The following is a 25,181-nucleotide window of genomic DNA, read 5'->3' as shown; positions in this document are numbered from 1 at the left end:
TTATTTTAATAGTTTTATTTTTAATTAACAATAACACCACTTCTGTCCAGGGAGTGTTGGGAAACCGTTTCCACTATTTTTGCAGTTCTGTCTGGTGCCACTACAGTGAAATAACACTGCACCAGCAATAAGAGGTATGTTGGTAGATTTTTATATTTTCATTTTCACAAATTGAAAATACTGCCACCCAGTGGTTAAGGTTCAGGTTAGCATTTCAGTTCACTGTTACTATGGTGTTTTTCAAAATTAGCATCCAGTGTGTGCAGCTTGGTCTGCGACCTTGAAACAAGACAATACGATTAAAAATGTCTAAAGAAAAAAAGATCCCAGTAAACCGCACCAACCAGGTTCATATAATATTTATTAGAGCATCATAGCACAATCAATTAGTTTAGCAGTAAAAACATCAGTTGGCACACAAATCTGATGAATAGTTGGCAATCTCAGACTGCTTTTCGTTACTGTAAGGCTACTATGACGCCCCTCGAATGGCAGAAGAGACGTTCACACAACAGGACATGGCAGTGTAGAAGACTTTTATATTGCTTTGCGCTACATTAAACTGATCTTTCTCTGATCACATCTGGAGTGTTACTTTTGTCAAATCACATCTACAATGTGATTAATTTTTTTTTTTTACACTTCTCGCTGACCTTAATTGAGCAGCTCCAAATAGGTAATTGGCACTTTGCCTTTCTGATTCCCCCTTTGCCCCATCAGCCAATCAGAGTCCATGCCTGGCACACTGCTCACAGTGATCACCTGATAGGGAAATATTTGACCATTAAGACTTATAATGATTCATTTTATGGCAATCTGAAAGGATGTGATGAAGGCCCACCTCATCGGCAAGTAGAGAGAGCTCACTGCTGCTGGCGGCATCGTAGTCGTAGAGCACACGAGCCTTGCGGGTGCCTGACGTGCTGCGGAGCTCGTTGAGTGCGGGTGAGGTCTGGCTGGGTGGTGGAGCAGGCAGTGAGGCGGCCGGCTGTGCCGTGGGAACCGAGATGCTGGCAGAGGAGCTGCCAGTCGGCTGATTGTTATTAGAGAACGTGGATGGAAAGCTGGAGGAAATATGGAAACAGTTAATAATGATGGGTTTAAATATAGAAATAACTGAATGTACATACACTTATCAAATAATAAAAATCATTGCTTACATCGCAATTTGACTGTTTGAGAGAACAGATGATTCCATTGTGGATGCATTTAGTATAAAACAGAGGATTTGGTGTAGTACAAACAAATGAATAAAGGTATCAAAGTAAGCCAACCTTCCCAGCTGTTTCTGTAGATTGACCATGTACTGGTAACACTGGGCATAATATGCAGCTTGAGCATCCACAAAATCATTCAGACAGCGCAAGTGATGAGCCTGATCACAAAGACGAGAGCACAGTCATTAGCGCATATTATATACATATAATATACAGCAGTTTCCCACAGAATCTATAATTAGTCATAAATCCACAGTAATCCCAACATATTTAAAGCGCTTTTAAATGTAAAACCAGTCGGATCTGTTCTGACAAATTCATTGAGTAATTAATTTAGACTGATTCATTAAAATAAGTCATTAATTAAGGCTGATTGAAAGAATGATTCTTTTGAGTGGTTCTTTAAAAATGGTCCCATAAATCATTAATTAAGATTGAAGTCTTTTGACTTATTCATTAAATGAAAGGCTGGTAGAAGTCATTCACGAAGATTCAAAAATGAGTCTTTTGAATGATTCATTAAAAGAACAGGCTCATAAGAGTCATTCATTAAAAGTGATTCAAAGAACGAGTCTTTTGACTGATTCATTAAATGACTGATTCTTTATAAGAAGCATTCATTAAGACTGATTCAAAGAATTAACCATTTTGACTTATTCATTAAATGGCTAATTTATTAAAAGAACAGGCTCATGACAGCCATTCATTGGGACTGGATTCGTTAAATGATAATCAACTCATAAAAGTCATTCATTTCATGCTTGTTGATGAGTATTTTATTTTATTTTGCAACACCCATCACATTCAATTCACAGAAATTTTGTGATTTGCTCACCCTCAAGTCATTCTAAACCTGTATGACTTTCTCTTTTCTGCTGAACACAAAAGAAGATATTTTAAAGAACGTCTGGACAGGTTTGGAACAACAAGGGGGTGAGTAAATGATGACAGAATTATCTCTTTAACTTTGGTAAAGCACCATCTTTTGCTGTGGTGCAGCAGGAGGAAACACTGATAGACAAAAGATGTGTGAGCGTACATGAGCGCTGCTGATACCCTCCAGCAGAAGTCTGGTGATCTCGGCCTGCCGGTCAAACTCACTCTGTGCTATCCTCAGTTCTGTCTCTGCCTGAGGGAAACACAAACATATACATAAACAAATCACTGTGGCTGACATGCACCTTTAGCCCCATCAACAGGCTCAGAATCACTTGGATATACTGCCTCAGACATAGAGGCAGGTGGGAATATAAACTTGGTATCTCCCTCTGCTGGACGCAAGAATGTGTTTGCGTTGTATGTAAGAGCAGTTCCTCATTCACGTGGCAGCCAGAGTTCATATCAGACAGCACTATCAGGGCAAGGCAGGGCAGGCGTTTCTGTTTCCCTGATAAAAGATGTGTTTTCTTCAACAGGCTTAGGGGAGGAAAGACTCAAGCACACTCACCTGCTGCACCTCCTCAGCCCACAGCTGGCCAGCATTCAGAAACAGTAACAAACTCGTCAGGTCAAGCAAAAACATCAACTTAAATCACACAAACCGATCACTACTCAAAATCAACAGCTTTCATAACGACCCGTTATGCAAGTTTAATGATTTAATGGTCACCATTCATGCACAGACGCATTCACTGGGAGGAACCAAAACAGGGAGCTACAAGGAATAATGTGAAGCACGCAACAAAGGGAAGACGACTTGAATCATCCAGTTTCACAACAGGTGTGAGCACATGCAGCACTTAGACATAAGCCAAACACATTCCTAATGCACACTGGAATCCTTTATCAATATGATAATATAAAATGTATAGCATTATAAAAAAAAGGATGTTAATATAAAAAAAGTTTGTTTTAATAAATAAAGAACAAAACACTAAAATTTTAAATGCCACAATTACATTTAGGCATCACAACATTATTAAGAACAATACAATAATGATATTTTTTTTTAAACGGTGAATGCTGGATGATGTCAAAGGTATTATAATCTAAATGTAAAATGAGCATCACAATTAAATACCCAATATCGACTGATATAAACAATAAAAAAAAAATCTAATATTGGATGGTAAGTAAAGTGCATATTTAATACAAATCATACGGTTAGTTGAGACTACACGGGCACAGATATTCATACATTATCAGTGGACAGAAGAAACACAAAACCACACCAAACACAGTAACTGCACTCTGTTGCCCTCAAAGTTAAATAATAACACAAATATCTCACAAATTAAGATGTACATGTACCAAATATGAGATTATGAACGAACAGAATAAACACATGCTGAATTGACACAGCTGTTTCTGTTGAGCTGGACAGAAATACAAGCATGTGGTTTTGAACATAAAATGTTTCGCTCACAAAACCATTTTCGACATCTCTTCAAAGATTTGTGAAGGGCAAAAGAGGGCAGATGTTTTATTAGACACAGCAGACAAACCTTAAGCAACCTGACATGCAAGAAGCTGAGCATGTAAGAAAAGTGAGCCACATACTCCTCTCCCAGCGGAGGGCTTGAGTTCAGCTCCTTCAGACGGAGGTAGGCAAGCAAACAGAGAGAGACATATTGAGAGAGAACTGGGGAAAATAAGAGAGGTTAGAGATCCAAAGACAGCAGCTCACACGCTAAAGGGCATTTAACACGAGCATCTTCTCTGTTAGTTAAACTGCACTAAGAGCATAAGACAGCCAGCAGCTAGCTTGGGGAAAGATGAAAGACAGCCTTCACTCTTCAAGCTTCTCTTCCCTAAAAGCTGTAAAACTGAGTGTATGGTTAAGTTGAAAATATCACTTGAAGAATAAAACTGCTGATTATTGCATTCTGTGTGTGTGTGTGTGTAATACTAACTGCAGCGCGAGCATCAGCCGCTCTGGCCTTCTTCACTCTGTTTTTGGCTGCATCCAGATCTAGACGCTTATTCTGAAGCAGTTTGCGTTCTTTCTGTGAAAAAAAGAACACAACAACAGAAATTTAACCGATTAGAAGATACAGTATAATATAATATAATATAAAGGCATGTTCAGTGGTATGCTGATGCTCACCAATATAGTTTTAAAATCTCCCTCAATGAAGTTCCTAAAGGGAGTGAGGAAATTAATGGCGGAGCTCTGAATGAACTCTTTTTCTGAACTGCCTAACAGCTTCTCAGTCTCCCCGCTTTTAATGAGAGCACTACCTGCAGCACATCAGAGGATGAGAGGACATTCATCTCAACCCACATACATTAGGAAAATTAAATATACAGTATATGGAGCTTACAAAGAGTTTATTAACAGGCACACTTCTCAGTTCTTTCAACTTATCTACATTATACCATATAAAAGACATGTAATATATTACAAAATATTTCTATTTACAATAAAAGCTGTTCTTTCCATTCGTCAAAGAATCCTTAAGAAAATGTATCATGGTTTTCAAAAAATATTAAGCAGTTTTCAACATTGATAATAGTAAGTAATGTTTCTTGAGCAGCACCAGAAAAATCTTTGGCCTAGAGTAATGGCTGCTGAAAATTCAGCTTTGTCATCATAGGAATAATTACACTTTAAAATATATTCATAAGTTGTCGCTGTCATGACACATTAAAGCGAATCCCCCCAGTTCACAAAGCTTCGTGAACTGTACAGCGCCATCAGCGAACAACAAACAAATAACCCCGACGGCTTTTTCATCATAGCCGGTGACTTCAACCACGCAAATTTAAAGACAGTTTTGCCAAAGTTCTACCTACATGTGAACTTTGCAACAAGGGGAAACAACACACTGGACTTTGTTTACACAACAGTAAAGAACGCTTACAATGCTGTACCTATGCTATCCCGCCCCCACCTCGGGTACTCAGACCACATCTCTGATATGCTAATCTCAGCATATAGACCACTTCTCAAACTCACCAAACCGGTTCAAAAGCAGATATGGCCAGACAATGCCACCTCAGCACTACAGGACTGCTTTCAGTGCACAGACTGGAACATGTTTAAAGAGGCAGCCACCTACAACAACCACACAGACCTGCATGAGTACACGGAAACTGTGACTGCTTATATCAAAAAGTGCACTGATGATGTGACAGTCACCAAGACCATCACCACATGTGCAAACCAGAAGCCATGGATGACAGCAGAGGTTTGTGGGCTGCTAAAGACCAGAGATGAAGCATTCAGATCAGGAGATAAAGCAGCCCTCAAAACAGCAAGAGCCAATCTGTCCTGTGGCATCAAAAATTCAAAACGGTCATATGCTCAAAAAATCAACAATCACTTCACAGACAGCAAAGACACACGGAGCCTGTGGCAAGCCATTCAGACCATCACTGACTACAAGACCCCACCACAGGCCTGTGACGATGACACATCCCTCCCCGATGCACTCGACCACTTTTATTCACGGTTTGAAATGCAGAATGACACACTTGCACAAAAACTGCCCACACCTCCCAACGACCGGGCGCTCTGTCTGTCTCCAGCCGACGTAAGGATGACCCTATCTAGGATTAACCCATGCAAGGCTACAGGTCCTGACAACATACCTGGCTGTGTTCTGAGAGACTGTTCTGCACAGCTGACAGATGTCCTAACAGATATCTTCAACACCTCGCTGAGCCAGGCAGTCGTCCCCACATGTCTCAAATCCACAACAATCATACCGGTACCAAAGAAATCACCTGTGTCCTGTCTAAATGACTACCGTCCCATAGCACTGACTCCAATCATGATGAAGTGCTTTGAGAGGCTAGTCATGCACAACATCAAAACCAGCCTCCCCAGCACACTCGACCCGCTCCAGTTTGCACACCGTCCAAACCGCTCTACAGACGATGCAATTTCCTCCACCCTCCACCTGGCTCTTACCCACCTAGAAAATAAAGACTCCTATGTTAGAATGCTGTTCATTGACTTCAGCTCGGCATTCAACACAATAATCCCACAACAGCTCATAAATAAACTAAACCTGCTGGGCCTTAACAATTCCCTTTGTAATTGGATCCTGGACTTTCTAACCGGAAAACCTCTGTCAGTCCGTGTCGGCCACAACACCTCGAGCACTACCACACTGAGCACAGGTGCCCCACAAGGCTGTGTGCTCAGCCCCCTGCTCTTCACACTGCTGACCCACGACTGCACTGCCAAGTTCAGCTCCAACCACATTATCAAGTTTGCGGATGACACAACAGTGGTAGGTCTCATCAGCAACAACGATGAAGCACACAACAGAGAGGAAGTGGTACAGCTGGCTGAATGGTGTGGCACAAACAATTTGTCCCTCAATGTGGAGAAGACAAAGGAGGTTGTGATGGACTTCAGGAGAAACTCCGTTGACCACCCCCCACTGACCATCGACAGCTCGACTGTGGAGAGAGTCAGCAGCACTAAATTCCTGGGGGTGCACATCACAGAGGATCTCACCTGGACCACCAACACCATGTCACTCTCCAAAAAGGCACAACAGCGCCTACACTTTCTCCGCCGGCTGAAAAGAGCAAGTCTCCCTCCACCCATCCTCACCACATTCTACAGAGGCACCATTGAGAGTGTGCTGACCAGCTGCATCACTGTCTGGTACGGGAACTGCAGTGCTGCTGACCGTAAGACCCTCCAGCGGACAGTGAACACAGCTGCAAAGATCATCGGTGCCCCTCTCCCCGCCATCCTGGACATTTTCCTTACACGATGCTCCAGCAAAACCAACAGTATTGTGAAGGACTCCACCCACCCACCCACAGTCTCTTCCAGCTCCTACCATCAGGAAGACGGTACCGGAGCATCAGAGCGGGCTGCTCAACAGCTTTTTCCCCCAGGCTGTGAGAGCCCTGAACTCAAATCACCCCGCCCCCCTCTGAAACCCCATGCAAACCCCTACCTGCTGAAACATGGACCACCCCCCACCCCAAATCTTACCACACCAAAGAAAAAAAACCGTATGGAACTTTTCTTGTACAATTCGAAGTGTGCTACAGACAGGTGAGTGGGCCTGTACAAACCACCTGTAGTAACACGCTCTCCTCTATGTGCACTAGACACTTTACACACACTGCTGCGTGTACACAATCCCACAAAAGACTCAGCAATATATGTATGTTTACATGCTCATGCACTACAAATCATCCTGCTCTGTTCCCCAACCAGCTGCTTGACTCAAAATGTTTCTCTTTGCACATGTTAGTGTTGTCACGATACTGGAATTTCTAACTTCGATACGATACCTTGAAAAATATCGATATTCGATACCATTTTCGATACCACGGTGAAAAAAACTGCCACAATATTAAGGGGGTAATTTTTTTAATTTAAAGATAAATGTAACAAGTCGAGAACATGCGGTATATTTTACATGAACAAAAAAATGTCTTGAGGTACTGCATTTGTTGATTTATTAATCTTTTATTAATCTTAGTTAAATGTTAATTGAAGCTAATGTTTACTAATACATGTACTAATTAAAATCCAAAGTTCTATTTGTTGATATTCTCATTTGCTTCATAACCAAAATATTTCCAGATATAGGGCCCTATGAAATCCCTTTTATTTTTCCCCAAATTCCGTTTTATTTTTTTCTACATTCAATTTTTTCCATTTAAATTTTTCTGGATTCGGTTTTTTTCCGTTTGAATTTTTCTGGACTCTTTTTTTTTAATGGTCAAATTAAATGCTATTAATCTAAAAACATGTCTAATTCATTAAAATCATGAAAATTATACAATTTAACATTTAATTTATTAAAAGTGTAACAAAACTGACACGTTTAGGGCCGTATGAAATGTTTTATTATTTTCTCACCTTATGTTTTATTGTTACCAAATTCTGTTTTAGCATGTCTATTAGGCTATTTGAATGCATACAAACTATTTTTATTTATTCTTACAGTAGCCTTATGAAATGTGTTTTCCCCCTCAGAAATTCTGTGTTGTGTATTTACATTTTACTGGATATCAGATGAAGGCATAAAACTATTTTAATTAATTTATATTTGAATGAATGAAAATTAAACATTAAATTTTTTGGCAAATGAAGGGGATTTACTATTAAAATTAAAATATTTTGTGATTATTTCTTTAAAAAAAATGAACAGTAGTAGTATTATGTACATTCTACTAAATAATAGTAATATAGCCTATTTCTGGCACACGGTCTTTAATAGGCTGTTAAACGGAACTTTTATTTTGACGGGTTGCCGTGAATACTTCTAAAGTTCTGTGTGTGTATGATATGATGCTAGTTTTACTCAAATTAAATGGTAAAATCCTCGTAAAGTGCCTTTCAGATCAGTTCTGGAGATATTGTTGATGTATTTATGTCCTCATTGAGACGGCAGACGCTGAAATCACCGCGAGCGCCACATTAGTAAACACAACCGCACGTGCAGCACATTGACGCGCAGAACATGCAGGTGCAACACAGAGACGCGCAGAACATGCAGGATTCATATTCAAATCCACCTTTGCAGCTTAATATTTACAGATACTAGTCCATATCGCGATTTGATTTAAGTGTAATGACCTACTTTTGATTAATTCATCCAAACTTTGACAAATCCCGTGACATTACGCGTTAAACTGCAAATTCAGTTTTTATGACTGGATTCCGTGCGCGTTCTCTGCATCGCGGAGATCATAGATCCTACAGATAGCGCTCCTGCTGTGTTCTTTAACAACCAGAGCAGTCATCTTTCTATTCACTTCACTTTTGCTATTTAACCAGAGCGAAGGAGACGAGTGCGGTCACGTGTGGTGCTTGTCCACGCGCCTTTGGAGAGAAGTGAAAGTGACAGCTCGGCTAGTATCGGTGTATCGATACTTCGGGAAATTAATATTGGTACCGTTCAGATATTTCAGTATCGATATTTATCGAAATATCGATATTTTTGACAACACTAGCACATGTACAGTATTTATGTGAAGCATTCGTATAATTTCTATTTTTTAGTTTGTATAGGGTAAATATTTATGTCAAGCATTCGTATAGTTTGTATTTTTTCATCTTTTATTTTTTTAGTTTGTATAGGGTAAATACTTATACATAGTATACTTGTAGTTAAAATCTGTCAGTAGGTTAGTTGTGTATAGGTTTATAGTGTTTTTTACTTCATTGTTGTATGTCTGTATTTATGTAGCACTGTGGTTCTGCGAGACACGACATTTCGTTCCACTGCATGTCCCCACATGTAGCGGAATGACAATAAAGCTCAACTTGAACTTGAAACAAAAAAAACTGTATTTATTGTTTGAATTTCTTACAAAATGACAAAATTTGAAAGCTGAGGCTTAGTTTCATAGCAAAAGTAACCTGATCTGTCTTGTTTGTCTGTGCATTGTCAGTTTCCTCTTTGTTCCGTGATGTATTGAAAACATGATGTGTGGCATGAGAGGGCCATGGCTTGTCAGACATAGCAACAGTAACGGAGGGGGGCGGGTCTTTGCGAAAGGGTCAATTATTCCATTCTTTTGACTGCCAGTGTATATATATCGCTAGACACATAACTGCATAGTTGTAAGAAGTGCCAAATTTGATGCATGACCTTAGCCTAATAAATGAATCTTGCTTATAATAAAACTAATTTTAGGTTAATAAAAAAAAAAAAAAAAAAAACAACAACAACAACATGTAGACATGTAAACATATATTTTCTGTGCCAGTGTTTATCCAAACTTAAGTCATAGGTAGGTATACACTTGGATGTTATTTCAAAATATATGTCTTTACTATAAACAAAAGGTATCACATCAACAAACATTATTACATACACATGTTTAACAGATTAACAGACTGTTCTAATCATCACTAAATGTTGCTTTTCTGAAGAAGCATGGTTGCTTTTAGTGACGTCACAATTTCATCTACATGTTCATAGCTCCAAACACTAGCTGATCACTACTGTCAGGGTCCAGTGTAAGTGGGATGATATTATGAAATTAATTTACCGTATGCTGTTCCAGGTCCAAACTCGTGTCCAGAGTCGATCATGCACTCCCCCAGTAACTCGTGGTTGCTGGCACGCATTGGGACTTTTTTGTCCAGCATCTCGTAAAGGAACTCCTCCATCCGGACATCTACAATCATCAGACAAATTCAATTAAGAGCAGTGAGAGTCAGATGAGACCACATGCATCCTCTTAAGCAAGGCCTGTTAACCATTACTGTCGTTGAACATCCAATATATCTTACAAAGCGTTACTGTGAATCATGAACTTTCACTTTTATGTTTGTATGAGGTGCTTGGAAGATATAGTGTGGTAAAAACACCAACATGTCACCAAACACTGGAATAAAGATATGTTTCTTTCTGACTGTAAGAAAAACTAAGATCATAAATGTAAGATATAACCCACATTGTTTTGACTTCCTGGCTAAACAGCTATAAATACTGAGCATTAGGGCTGGGTCTTAATCCAATTGCAAGGAACAGATGGGGAACTTCACACTCTTCACTTGCAATTAGGTTTACTGCAATAAGTGAGATGATTTCACCAGCTGTGACCCTGAGTTCACTTCCTCTGTACTGGTGATACAAATGAGCATGCATTTTTATTGTAACTTGCAGTAATGCTAAACTACAGTCTTGTTTAAGCAAGCATTTCTTCTTACTAGGGTTCGGCTGTAGCAAAACTTCTGTTTGTTTCATGATCTTCTCCGTCCAGTGCTTGGTGGATTCTGCCCGACTCAAAAGGGTCTCTAGATGGGCGTCCAGCTCAGTCTTCTCCACCTGCCCAAACTTCTCCTCTGTGAACTACATGGATTGCAAAATTTGTTGACTGTTCTAACATGTTATTTCAGCAATGCAGTAGTTTTTCACATCACATTTGACAATTTACAGTTGGCTTATTAATGTTCACACATACAGCTGTGGTCTTAAAACCAAAGCCTAGTTAGCTGCTGACCTAGACTGCATTTCTGGCCAACATTTGACGTTTTTCCACGGTTTACATTAATATTAGTAACAATTATAATATTTTTTATTTTGTATAGTGCCTTTAAACGTTGCTTTCTCAAATCAATTTACAAGGCCCAAACATATAAATGTTTATAAATATAAACGAAAATGCTTATCACAAAAAACAGAAACAAAACAATGAAGTAAAAGCTTTCTTTACGTAAAACATATATATTATTACAGTTGACATACTGTCCTAACTTACATTGCGGATAAACTGTCTTAACAGTCAGTAAAGAGTATATTTAACACAAAATTGTTAAAATTGTTATAACATACGACAAACTTTAATTGCTACAAACAATTAACTTTATTTACTACTTCTTGAAGGGTTAAGTTAGTGAACTACATTTTTAAAAGGAAAATATCACCCTCTTATGTTCTAAATTAACATTTTGAATGACTGACTTTTTCTGTAACGCACACGCGCACACAATTAGGCAGAATGACAGTCTTGGTCACCATACACTTTCATTTTATGGACAAAAGTAATGAAAGTGAATGGTGACTTCGGCTGTCGGTCAATAACGATATGCCTTTGTGCTCCTCCGTTATACAGACACGAGAGTGGGTAAATTATGACAGACCATTCAGTTTGTCTGAACTGTCCCATTAAGTAAAGAAAATAACGTACAACTGGTTAAAAACAAACACTAGTTAAGACACTAAACACATTTAAGGTCATTTAAAGACATTTACCTGCACTGCACGACTGAGGAAAGTGCCCGCGTCCGCTGCTAGTCGTCTAACGTTAAACTCCATGTCTGTGTTTATAAAATACTGATCAGTCTGAGTTGAAGCCTGCTAGCAAACACAGATTAGCCTGATATAGCCTCTCTCCGCCCGGCCAAAACACTTATGAATTCAGCTCGCTTTGTCGTAATAAGCGTATAGTCCATGTAAAAACGCGACTGAGAAGATAACCAATTAAAAACAAACGCGTAAAGCTGTGTTAAGGATGTCTGGTCCAGGTACTGTGGTGTATCTGTCAGTAGTGTGTAGCCGCTAACGCAGAGCAGCAGCTGTTAGGAGTGAGGGAGAGTGAAGAGGAAGGACAAACTCAACGATAGCCAACGGATGTGTCTCAAATCCTAGCGTGCAGCCTGCTTAGACAGCAGTTTGACCGTCAGACAAATTAATAATAATATTTTTTTTATTAATAATAATAAGTTCCAATATATCGATCAACAAATGATAGGAAATAAAATATTTATTGTTTAGAAAAAAATAATACTAATATCATTATTAATAGGAAAGAATAATATATTTGTGTGTTTTGAGAACTTGAAAAAGCTCTTATATAACATATACAATCTTATAAAATGTTATATGTCTATATAAAACTGCTGAGGTTTTCGTAAAGTCCACTAGATGGCTCTATCAGTCAGAACAGGTTGTCTCTTAACTCTTGAGTAGTTGATCTTATTTTCCATTTAATAGAGTAATAAGACAAATACAAAGTGTGTTCACTGAACATGAGTTTAATGCCACATTGTATGTCAGTTTCTGCATGCCATGTTGTGATTTAATAAAAACAAAGGTTTCAAGTTTTAACTTTATAACATTTCAGGCTAAAACGTTCATTAATTGTCTCATCAAAATCACAACAGCCATGAAAGATGACCTGTAGGCAAAACTCAGAAGAACTTGGGTGATTACATAATTATATCCAGTTATCATCCACTTATTTACTTTGCATACTAAAAAGTTTAAAGCTGCTGGAGAGTAACAACTTTCTTTGCGAGATCCAACAAAGTGTTGTATCGCAAAGTCTTGCTTTTCCAGGAACTTGGGATTGCTTCAAGTCCAACCTGAAAAAACAAGGGTCACATTATTAGAGCCATTACACAACTGCAAGAGTAACTGCATAGTTGTTCTGTCATGTATGTATGACATACTCATCCGATGAAAGATTGGGATGGATTGTTCAGAAAGATAAGTGTCCAAAAGATAGCACAAAAATAATTTGACCTTAATTACATAAAGCCTACTTTGTTTTATGGATAGAACTATGCGGTCAAATAAATCACAAGGTCATGATTTGTGTACCTGAGCGCCAATGCAGGCGCCGATGAAGGAGCTCCTGCTACAGGTGCATCCACCGCAGCTCATAGTGTCCCGAATAGCCTGTTCATAGCCACTGGCTGTCAGAACCCCATGCAGTGCTGCCTGGAATGCACCTGGCAAACCTGAGGGACATGATAAAGCTGCTGAAATACCTGTGACTAACTGTATAGTGTGCATAGGATAGACATAAGAGAATAATAATAGGTTATCAGCTGCAGGTAACTAACCTCAAGTATTTGGAAACACAGTGGGAATGAGCTCTTTGGGTTTCTTGCTCAAATTGTCCTTTACTTGATGAATGTGTCCTAAATTAGAAAATTAAAACAAAAATACATTTGATTTCTGATATTAAATGATGTCTTTGTGATATATGCAAAATTTGACATGAATCCCGGACAAAGATGATGTATTAGCTAGAGACAAATGATATATCCTGCTTCATCTGTGACCAAGAGTGTGTTAAAATCTTGTAGTTTGGTTCTTTTTTATATTATACATTTAGTGTTCACACTGTCAAAGTTCTTTTTAATCAAACCAAAGCTGCCAAATGTAAACATGCCCCAATAACAATTTAAAGCTGTGTATACCAATTATAGCTTTGTCCAACTCCTGAGGGTTTTTTCTGTTTGGGTCACTGAGCTGTTTCAGTACTACATCCAAGGCCTTGGGATCAGGACCATTCAGGATGAAATGCTCCAAGAACCTGAAGAAAAAAGACATTTAACACTGATATTTCCTATTATATTATAGGGATCAGCTCCTATACCATTTCCACACACATTCTAATATGTGATATGCCACACATCTCATGTCAATCATATATTACCAACCTAGCAGCAGCGAGAGTTACTGCCACACATATGTCATTGTTTTGCGTGACACGGGTGACTTCCTCAACTCTCTCCAACATCTCTGGTTTTCCGGCATAGCATGCTACAATGGGAGCCAGCTTTGCCACTCCATCTATTTGATTATCAGTTTCACAACCTGAAAAGTATCACAATAAAGATTTAACATATTATATTGCTTTATTATCTCCTCCCAAATTACTGAAATTGTTATTATAAATATATTTGAAAAACATTCAAATCAATTAGTATTTATTAGCAATAATGTGGCTACACAAAATATTTATGATGGTTATCTGACTTAATTTTTTTTTGGCAACATAACTCTCAGTACCTGTCTCTGGCTTGCCTGCATCCACATTTTTAATAAAGCTCTTAAGGCTTGCTTGTCTCCAGGGTCCTTCAATAGGTAGTTGAGGCCTGGGAGCTTGAGAAAAAAAATAAGTAAAAGTCATGAATAATTCAGGAAAACTCATATTTGAAAACAATACAAAACAAACACCATCTGTCTAGGGTCATAAGTCAAACTGGCAGGTAAATGTGCTTTTATAGTTAACAGGTTATACTGTTAACTAGAACTATTAAAAAAAGTTTTTTTGAATGAAATATAGCTGAAATGAAATAAAAATAATACTTGAAAAACTTCAACTAAATGAAAGTTTGAAATGTTTCCTTGGCAACTAACTAATATAAACATAAACACTAAAAACTGAATACAAATAATAATGAATAAAAACTAAAACTAAGAAACAAAAACAGTAAAACAAAAATACATGACAAAATTACTAAAATTAAAACTCACACTGAAAATGAAAAATAAAAGCTTTTATTGTATGTGTATTTATAATATCTAATTCACATTCAAATAAAAGGACATGCACATAAATAAATGTATAAATAATCACTTTTTAACAATTGTTTGTAATATAAAGGACCATTTTAGGTTTTACAGTGTAGAAAAACAAATAAATTAACTATTTCAAGAAGAACTAATAAAAAAGTAAACAAATATGAAAATGTTGAGGTGCAGTAGATTTTTTTAAATTGACCTCCTTTGTCTCTGTAAGGATCATTGACTGGTGTGTCATATTCAGATCTGGGTCCAAAGAATTTGTAGGTGCGCTGCTTCAGATCTTCCACATTCAGACCTGTTTGAACCAATAAACAAATAACTCAATAATCAACATCCCATTAACCACAACATGGTCAAATAATATGGTGATATTCATACCATCCTCAGATTTTCAAACACACTTTTGCCTTTCGTGTTCTTACATACTGGAATGTTTTTTTTCACCTTCACACTCAGACAAAGACTCCAGGAGGACGAATGCTTGATCTCCATAGCAGCTCTGCTGTCCGGTGTTCCTCCTGTAGAAAGGGTTTGCAGACTCAGGCCGGAATTCAGGCTCAGGACTTTGAGAGAGCAACACGCTCAGCTTCTGCAGGTCATAGACCCAATGGAGCGGTTGTGCTGCAGAACATACAGAACCAACAAAAATCTGCATTTGTCAACATTTGATTATAGGATAATACTAGATTACAGTGTTCATGTTTCACACATTACCTGCTACTATAATTAATTACTATAGTCATGACAAAAATAATGTATGATTACATTGCATCAGTTTATACATGTGCATGTACTTGTCAATGTTTATGTAAATGCACAGTAATGTGTACTGTAACACTGTCTGCGTCAATTCATTTGTGATATACTAGAGATGTTTATATGTTATATAAATATGTTTTGCTATATATATATCGCTTTTTGGGATATTTTGTTACTAGTATTCGCAAGTAATGCAAACCTGCAGCATCGGCAACAGCTGATCCAATGATTGCTCCGATAACCCTGTCAGCCAGGGCAAGAGCCATCTGTGACAGCAAGATAAAACGCACTTATTAAATAGAACCCAAATAAATAAGGGAGAAACTTAGTGCTTACCTTATAGAATATATTCGTCGTCGGCAATATACACACATGAAACTCGTACTAATGGTTAATACAGTTTAAAACGAAACTATTTCTCACCTTGAAATCTTATATTCTTCAAACGGAGTCTGAAGTGCACAAGTTACACAATGCATTAAATGTGAAAGCGCTCGTGTTATGGAACTGCGTTTTCCCTGCTGCTGATTGGATGGAATTAAGCACGTGACAACCCAACGTAGCAATGCACGTGCAATGTTGTATTTGTTCTCTTGTCCAATCGACTGGTTTTATTATTTTATAAAAATTAAAAATATAGGCAATGCTTGATTTAACTAACTAAATAAAAAAAAAGATACACACAAAAAAATAATTTTACTACATTTGCTGGCCGATTCATTCATTTTATTAACTGAAACACACGAAATATTATCTGAAGCGTCTAATAATCATTTTACTGAAATACTCATTTAAGGTAAGATATTAAATATACACATCTGCATTACAGGAAGAGCATAAACTAATTATTGCCTCTGTGTGAGTTTAACTGTTACTCCTAAACACACCGTCATTGTGTTAATGATCAGCTCTGGAAAGCCATGTTCAATTCATCTGGAATGTCCTCTATTCACACTAAAAGGGATTTTTTTACCTATAAAAGCTGCAAATTATTGCATTACACTACATCATAATTATTATTTTTTCTTTGCTATAACATTATAAATCCTACATGACTGAGATTCTTTTTTTTACAGTTTTAACAGATTAATACAAAGGCCTTCAAAGAGGCAGGATATCTTGAAGAGGTCTAAATATATAAGACATTCTGTAAGTCAATCTGATGAAGGAAGGAAGCGCAGGGTGGGCGGGGGAGTCAAATTATCCTACTATGGTGAAGACTTGGGCCTTAATATTCATGAGATGAATCGTCGCCACTGGAAGATCAACAATGCATCGTCAACAATATTAATGCATATTCATAAGCTAAGACTTCACCATTGGAAGATTGCGATGCAACGCCGCACTCTACAATTATTATAAATCCTTTGCCGTACTAGAATTAGTAACTCCGCTCATGGGGATCTATATAGATCTGGCAGACCGCGGATAAACCCAAATTAGTGCGCGTTTTTGGCAACTAAGAGCGCAAGCTCAAAAAGAAAGAAAGGGGAAAAAAACACGGATGCTAAATGTAACGCAAGGTGCGCGCTCTGCTTCTGCTGTTTGTTCATCTGAGCTTCATTCAGCTGTGTCAGATTTATTTCACAGTTGTTGGCTTTAGTTTTCTACGCGCATTATGGAGTACTGGAGGCAGTGCAGCTTGTGGCTGATCAGTTGTAAAGTTTTGCCCCGGAATCATCGGGTCACGGCGGATTCGGCGCAGGTTTTTGATTTGGCCCAAACTCTTCGGGATGGGGTGCTTCTGTGCCAGCTGCTGAACAATCTTAGATCCGACACCATTAACCTGAAAGAGATCAATCTCAGACCACAGATGTCACAGGTGAGCGCAAATAGACCGTCTAGCGTTATTTTATTATTGCTTATGAACTCATTTGTATTTTTTATAATATACTCCAAAACACAAACCTACACAACTTTAGACTCAATGGCATGTTCAGTATATGAGTATCTATTTCCGTGCATTTCTTTTTAACATGCATATTAGTATATTTTGATATTTGTGTAAGTTCAAGTCATTTAAGGCTTTATAGTAGGTACTAGCCAGTGCCATAGTAGTACAAGTGGCCCCAGTGCAAGTGGTAACATAGACTTCTCTTCACAAAGGGCCCAGTGGTAGATATATACACAGCTCTCTTTGTATACGGCATCATTCAGTCAGTCTGCAAAACTCTCAACAAACTGGGTAAACATGAGCTAATGAAACATCAATTTTAAATGTACATCGTTCTTTGGTAGGGACCCAAAAGGCATCCAGATGAATGTTCTGTCTGATTCGCTGCTGTGTGTAAGTGTTTAGGGCTGAGAAGTCTCAGGCAGTCTGCCCAGGCCCAAACGACTCTTCCCAGATGCCCCTGTTTCACTCCAGTGACCTGATAAAATCCAACTTTGATCTGACTGATTTTTAAACATACAAATCCACCCTTCTGGACTGACGAGACACAGTTAGTCTCCATCAGACAACGGAAAAGAGCAATTTTCAGCAACATCCCGTTAGTCGGCATTCCTGTCACTTATCTGACTCATGCAAATGGTGTATTTTGTTAAGTGTGGGTTTTGTGCTTTGGAATTAGTTTACATTCATTTAAATACACAATTGTGAACTAATGGCATTCAATTGTTTAAATTAAATTCAGTCATGACAATAGACTGATAGTAGTGGGAAGTTAAAAGCAACCTCATATGTCATTTTTAAAGTTGGTCTGTTGTGCTCTTTTAATAGTAAGAAAATGCAGAAGCAGAAATATTGTTAGTAGCACCTATTAGGCAATAGATGATGTTTGTGATTAGTTGGAAATCTCATTTCCTCATCTACAGTAGGGAAAAGCATGTATGTATGTATGTATGTATGCATGTATGTATATATACAAATAAGTACATATATATGTAAACAAATATATTGATATGTATACAAATAAGTGTCCCTAGTTAAAAAGAATATGTAAAATACATTTATTTATTATACATTTATTTAAGTAAAGTTCAAATCTATTAACATGACCTGTCGCTTGAGACTTACTGGTGTAAAAATTATTAATAACTTTATTTGGAGTACTATGTACACAATGCACATTTCTTAATATTAAGCCTAAAATGTGTTTTAATGTCACTATTGATGAGGATTGTATGATTTTTGAATAATTTTGGTCTTTAAATGTGAGATATTTAAAGTGTACCTGAAGTATTGCAATAGCCTAGTTCCAGTTTGTACAATCAAATATATTTCAGTATATCTTTAGTTGGACTTCAGCATTACTTCCACACAATTTAAGTGCATTAAGTACAAAAATAGTTGTTCCAATTTAGCAGAAATGAAGTATACCAGTTTAGTATAATAAAAGTACAGTTAGTACCTAAACATGTAAATGTATTTGTTGTAGACTTAGCATGAAATAAATGTATTTTAAATACATGTTAGTATATTTATTTTTCAGTTGGTGTGCAAAAACAAAACATTTAAAAATGTTAACAAAATCTTGTTTTTTTTGCTTTATCAGTTCCTCTGTCTCAAGAATATTCGTACATTCTTGTCTGCATGCTGCGAAGCATTTGGGATGAAGAAGAGTGAACTGTTTGATGCCTTCGATCTCTTTGATGTCCGAGATTTTGGAAAGGTAATCAAATCTAAAACATTTTTTCAAGATTTTTTTTTGTTTGGCGATTTCAGAAGGAGACTAAATTGTTATTTACATTTATGATATAATATTTATTATATATTTATTAATTTATCATTATTTAATTAATAAACAAATAAATATTATAAATTAATTATTAACATATTTTATTTGTTAATATATTAATGAATATTAAAAATGAATATTAGTAATTGGTTGTCTTAGTTATTTGATTTTGAAATCATTGATCATACTATCAGAATTACTTGTGAAATAATGCTGACTGCTAATGAGACTGGATTTTTTTTTTTTGCTGAATATGGGTCAGACAGACGGGGGGGGGGGGGGAATTGACCAGAGAAATTGAGAATCTAATCTACAGTTTTATACTCTTGTTTCTGCAACATTATGATCTGTATTATTATTTAACCATGGCCAAACATAATTGATCTACCTACAGTATAAAATAACAAATCACTTTTTGAACATTCATCTCTATCCCTACAGAAACATTTACTTATTCACATTTCCCATGCAATGAACATAATCTGTATATTTCTCCTCTTTCGAAAATGTAGCTGTCTCTTCTTGCGCTCGCAGACACTTGTAAATGCCTGCCTGATGTGGTTGTGGTCTGGCCTCTGAAGGTCACTTGTAATCAATAGCTCATTTATATCCCAAACCTTCCCATGTACAATGTTTGGACTGTCTTTGTCTGGCAGTGTAATACAATAATTCCCTGAGCCACAGGAGTAACCAACTCCAGTAGCTTCCTCCTGGCATTTCTCTTCCTAGAAAGTGCAGTGGCTGAAGGTCTGGCCTTATGTGGGGTTAAACATAAAGTGAAGCGTCCTTTGTGCTGTGAGGGACTGCACTGTTTTCACAGAGGGGTTCAGCCATTGTTTGTCTGTACTCATAGGACACATCTGCAGCCATGCAGAATCATTAGCACAGCCCTGTAGGGCTGAACTACACTCCTGAAAGAACTGACTAATGTAGGGAACAGAAAAGCCGTTCAAACAATCCCACTGCGCAGTTTTTGAAGGCTTATGGCTGAGGGCATGTGTGTATGTTGTTAATGGATCGGAGGAGTGTCATTTGTTCAGTTTATGCAGTCATCAGAATTAGAATCAGAATGAGCTTTATTGGCCAGGTATGTTTATGCACACAAGGAATTTGTTTTAGTGACAGAAGCTCCACAGTGCAACAGAGAGACAGGAACAGGACAGGACACAGATAATAAAGAATAATACAAATATCCAAATAGGCAATGTACAAAACAGCAAAAACACAATATATAATATAGACAATTATGTGTGTACAGGTCTGATATGTACACATTTGAGAAAAAAAAAAATGGATAAATAAAAAAGTAAGCAAGTGTGGTGAATAAATAATAGTTGTGTGTTCCGTGTTTTATTGTCAAGTGTTCATGAGATGGATTGCCTGAGGAAAGAAACTGTTTCTGTGCCTGGTCGTTCTGGTGCTCAGAGCTCTGTAGCGTCGACCATGTGTCATATAAACAACGACTTCATGTGTGATATAAAGTAAAAAGTTTGTCGGGGTAACTAAAAATGATGTCGGGGTAACTAACTAAAAGTATAAAGTTAGCAACACTACTAATTTAACAGCTTCTTTGAGTACACTGTAAAAAAGAAAGTTGGGCAAACTTAAAAGTTTAAGGCTTCAAGGCTGTAAGCTTCAGCAGATTTTTGAGTTTTCTCAACTTCTTGTTTTAAGTTTATATAACAAAAAGTTGAGAACTCAAAAATCTGCTGAAGCTGGTTGCCTTAAACTTTCAAGTTGGCTCAACTTTTTTTTTTTTTTTTTTTTTTTTTTTACAGTGTAGCATGAAATTTTGAATAAAAAAAATTAATATAGAATAATATAGAGGACCTCAGTAGTCCTCCTCCATCACAGATGCCAGATTTTTTGGTTTTATTTATATGTATTGACCCTACTTTTCAAACGTTTTGGGTCAATGTGATATAAAAAAAAAGAAAAAAAGAAGAAATTAATATTTTTATTCAGCAAAGATTAAATTGAAAATATTCAAATGTTGTAGATGTTGTTGTCATTATTATCATAAATAACTTTTTTGCGCCTTTAAAAATTGTACCTCAAAAAGCTTTATAAAAGTTCAAATATAATGAAATGCAAAAAAAAAAAGCGATAACATGCATCAAAACAATTCAATTTAGGATATAATTTAAAATAAAAACAGTTACAAAGTAATCACATAAAAGCTACTCTGGAAATGTGAGTTACAAAATATTCTGCTGGTTTAATATCAATATAATATCATTAATATTATAATGTATGATATAGCATATAAAAATGTAGTTATTAATAATAAGGTTAAGATATTAAGATTTTTATGCTCCAAATCAACATAGAATTATTTCTGAAGTATCATGTGACACTGAAGACTGGAGAAATGGCTGCTGAAAATCCTGCTTTTCCATAACAGGAATAAATTACATTTTAAAATATATTAAAATAAAAAAACAGTTATTTGAAATGGTAATAATATTTCACAGTATTAATGTTTTTGCTCGGATACATGCAGCCTTGGATAGGTTTTCAAAAACATAAAAAAAAATCAGTCTTGCCTATACATACAGATAACAAATATTAAATAATTATTTTTAACTAATAACTTTTCAACAAACTAATAACTAGCTAACTAATAACTTTTTAAGTACGTTTTACTACTAGCTAACTATATGTGCACCTAACACTGACCAACACAGGGAAGCAGTGAAACCATTATAAAAAGTGTTAACATTAATACACTGCAGTTATTGTGTTTTGCCCCATTTATAGGTCATTTGTGTGTTCTCAAGGGTTGAGTTAATCCTACTTATAATCTTTGCCCGGCAGCAATCTTCTAACATGAGTTTGCCTTGTAAGTACGCATGTTACATCCACATCCATTAAATCTGCTTTAAATGAAATTATGAAGTAATGATATAAAACACAGTTTTTGGAGTTATGTGCTTATTTTACATTGAATTAAAAATAATCTTTATAAAACTGATAGTTCAGACTTTGATTGCATGATTTGCTATTTAAAGCCTTTGTAAAAGACGCATGCCAAGTTGCATCCTTTGCCCATCAACCCCACACAGCCTAATATTAGTATAATGAAGTATATTACTTAAATGGAATAAAATACAAATTTCTTATAATTGTAGCTCTGTATTGAATATTAGTCTTTTTTTTCATTATATTGGTGTTGCCATTGTTTTTTGTCTATTTTTACCATGTGTAAGAGTGTTGTAGGTACTCATTGCTTATTGTTTTCTTAAAATAGTTTCTCATGGAGTCACGCAGGTGTTAATGTTGCTGAACTCTGCTCACGGTTGCTTGTGCTCTCATGAAGACCACACATGTTTGGAGGTTGCATTGTAACCTTTTCTCACCTTTCATCTTCCTGTGCTGTTTCCTTAGAGACTCCACGGCACATGCAGTTTTATGCATGTGTAGTTGTTTGTCACCTCATATGACAATAGAGATCTGGATTTACTACATGCCTTCCAGGCATTCTCTTATTATTAGGTTACTGGGATAGCATATTGACACAACTGTATCCAATCAATAGGTGGTGGGAGTTTTGTCTTCACAAAGCAATAGTGATTTACTGACATGATTTATCATGAACTGCTTTATTTGCATCACATATGATTTGAATAAATTAATTTAGAATGAAACACTGAGTACAGATATTTTTGATTGTTTGTTGTGTTTTTGTTATGCATATAGTAGATGGATTATCTTTTTTGTACTTTTTTGACCATATTATTTAGCTGACATTTATAATCACGGTCCTGTCCCTGATTTGTACATTTCCCAAATCCCAACCAGGCTGAAAGTCAAGACCTCACTCAGATTAAACAGTGCTGCGTTTTCAACTTCCCTCTAATGAACATGTTAAACCAAAGAAGCACAGGAAACCTTAAAAAAAGCATTGCAAGGTGAAAAGACAGAAGGGATGATAAGATTTTGTGGTTCTTCATGACTAAAATGTTAAATTAAACTCTTGGCATGCCTCTTGGGATGGTTTTTAACAGTATTAAAGCAGTTTGCATGTCTGCTGTTTTCCCTTCACTATCAAGTCTAACATGTCCAATACAAATCATTACAATGTTAGTTTTTTGTAAAGAAAGAAACGTTGCTTGAACTACAGAGCACAGTAAAGTCAAGGTCAAGAGCTTGATTCTCAGGGAATCCGTGGGCTGATAAAATGTACACCTTGATGCAATGAACGTTTTGTCTTTCAAATGCATAAACACAATATAAACTGAAATAAGTAGGTACAGTTTCTATTATTTCAAAGCTAATTTAAACACAAATTCCTTTTAAGTTTGTGACTGGCTGTTTATTCTGAGAGAAAATAAAACTTAACTAAAAAAGTCTCACCTTCTACAGATTCACACTTAGTTTCAGAACTGAAATGTATGAATGCAGTCTATTGAGATTCAGAATGAAAAGCTCACCTCTGCTGCGCTGCTTTATAATGGATTTGAACTGGTCTGACTGTAAAGCTGCAAAAGCTTCGACCTGCAGCTGGCATCTTAGGTTTATACTGTATAGGTGACCTATTTTAATGTATTTGTACAGAACTTCAAAAATGTTATTCCTAAATGCAGGATACATTACTAATAAGGAAACCAATCTGACTTTATTCATTCGTATACTTCATGGAACAGATGCTAGGGAAATGTATAGATGTACAGATTGCTGCTGTTCCCATCTCCACAGAATGCTGCCTGTGGAAGAGTTAAAATACTAAAACATTCATGCAGTTTAGGATGCATGACGTGAGAATGAAAGTAGATGACAACACCTCTTATCAGTGGCGTGAACAAAAATAACTTTCTAAAGGAAGCAGAGTTGGTTTTCAGCAGGTGTTCTGAAGCGCGATTCAAAGACCCAATTGGTGTGCTATCATCGAGATCTGTCTGTTGTAAGTGTGTTTGTGCTGCATGCATGTGTGTTACCATATGTCAATCTGTATACGTATGTGTGTGTGCATGAGTGTAAATGTGAGAAAGCAAGCCCACATCGCACAGGCTTGGCATTGCAAGACCACTTCCTCTCCAGAGAGTGCGATGTCTCTCTCTAATAGCATCGTTTTTCATAGGTAGGCTATAAGAGGAATCACATCATCTTTTCAGCTGAAATAGTAAATAAATAGTAGATGGCGTTTATCCTATTGGTTACTTAGAACTAGTTTTATAGTACTATTAAACCGTTTGCTATATCTCAAGTAAAAAGCAGCAATTGTGCTGTTTGCTGATATCATATGCGAAGAGGGTGTAAAGGACAGTCAATTTCATTCTAATCATTGACAAGATAGTAGTAAATATTCCGTTAATTCTATTTACTTATTATATCATTAATTCTATTTTTATTATGCTTTATTCCAGAAGACCATGTCCCATACAGCAAATAATATATATTTTTAAATGCATTTCAAGATGTATTTGAATATGAATATCTTTTCTACCAATATATATTTTTTGGCCATATTTGTGTATTTCTTTGGGAATTAAAAAAAAATGTGCTTGTGTCTCACGTGTGAACAACTTGATTTGTTGTCTATAACACGTGTGAACATATAACACATTTGAAAAAAACTTCAGCAAGGAGCATAATTTAACATGCACAAAAATGCAATATTGCAATAAAAAATATTAATCATTATAAATCTAGTTTTGATCTCTATTAGGCCATCCACATTTAGTATAAATGTAGGCAACTGTAAGGAAATGTATTTTCTTGCCCCGGAAATAGATTTAGAAATGTACAGTATTTTGGTATATACTGTAAGGGGTTGAAATTAAAGATTTTATATTTCAAAATTATATTTCATTGAGCTTCACTGT

General features: G+C 36.6%; 3 protein-coding genes across 8 annotated transcripts in view; 1 reads left to right on the top strand and 2 right to left on the bottom strand.

The window, feature by feature from the left end:
• Positions 1-343: 343 nt before the first annotated feature.
• Positions 344-12,211, bottom strand: sh3glb1b (SH3-domain GRB2-like endophilin B1b). Of its 3 annotated transcripts, XM_079378370.1 has the most exons (11): positions 11,849-12,211; positions 10,804-10,945; positions 10,140-10,268; positions 4,264-4,397; positions 4,070-4,162; positions 3,662-3,748; positions 2,665-2,688; positions 2,257-2,346; positions 1,275-1,375; positions 842-1,064; positions 344-762 (listed from the first exon to the last, which is right to left on the bottom strand). In XM_079378370.1, the coding sequence occupies exons 1-11, from the start codon at positions 11,909-11,911 to the stop codon at positions 655-657; spliced, it is 1,194 nt and encodes a 397-aa protein (XP_079234496.1). In that variant the 5' UTR covers positions 11,912-12,211; the 3' UTR covers positions 344-654. The 3 variants fall into 3 exon arrangements, with proteins under 3 accessions (XP_079234496.1, XP_079234497.1, XP_079234498.1); XM_079378371.1 differs by lacking the exon at positions 2,665-2,688 and having other exon boundaries at positions 11,849-12,202; XM_079378372.1 differs by lacking the exons at positions 2,665-2,688; positions 3,662-3,748 and having other exon boundaries at positions 11,849-12,202.
• Positions 12,212-12,342: 131 nt separating this feature from the next.
• selenoj (selenoprotein J) lies at positions 12,343-16,232 on the bottom strand. Of its 3 annotated transcripts, none has more exons than XM_079378684.1 (10): positions 16,100-16,232; positions 15,876-15,942; positions 15,362-15,538; positions 15,114-15,212; positions 14,399-14,491; positions 14,047-14,203; positions 13,804-13,919; positions 13,444-13,521; positions 13,199-13,338; positions 12,343-12,960 (listed from the first exon to the last, which is right to left on the bottom strand). In XM_079378684.1, exons 2-10 carry the CDS (start codon positions 15,940-15,942, stop codon positions 12,859-12,861), a joined length of 1,029 nt encoding a protein of 342 aa, XP_079234810.1. In that variant the 5' UTR covers positions 16,100-16,232; the 3' UTR covers positions 12,343-12,858. The 3 variants fall into 3 exon arrangements, with proteins under 3 accessions (XP_079234810.1, XP_079234811.1, XP_079234812.1); XM_079378685.1 differs by having other exon boundaries at positions 12,564-12,960; positions 16,013-16,202; XM_079378686.1 differs by having other exon boundaries at positions 12,564-12,960; positions 15,876-15,965; positions 16,013-16,179.
• Positions 16,233-16,991: 759 nt separating this feature from the next.
• The window catches only part of vav3b (vav 3 guanine nucleotide exchange factor b), a 52,914-nt gene continuing 44,724 nt past the window's right edge, over positions 16,992-25,181 (top strand). For both annotated transcript variants that reach the window (XM_079379902.1, XM_079379901.1), the window contains exons 1-2: positions 16,992-17,498; positions 19,174-19,290. In XM_079379902.1, coding sequence (XP_079236028.1) covers positions 17,295-17,498; positions 19,174-19,290 — 321 coding nt within the window. In that variant the 5' untranslated portion in view covers positions 16,992-17,294. The remainder of the gene's footprint in view (positions 17,499-19,173; positions 19,291-25,181) is intronic.

This window comes from Barbus barbus, assembly GCF_936440315.1.
Source record: "Barbus barbus genome assembly, chromosome: 26".
NCBI classification, from domain to species: Eukaryota; Metazoa; Chordata; class Actinopteri; order Cypriniformes; family Cyprinidae; genus Barbus; species Barbus barbus.
Note: the sequence above shows the minus strand (reverse complement) of the source record. Positions and strands in the feature narration are given on the sequence as shown.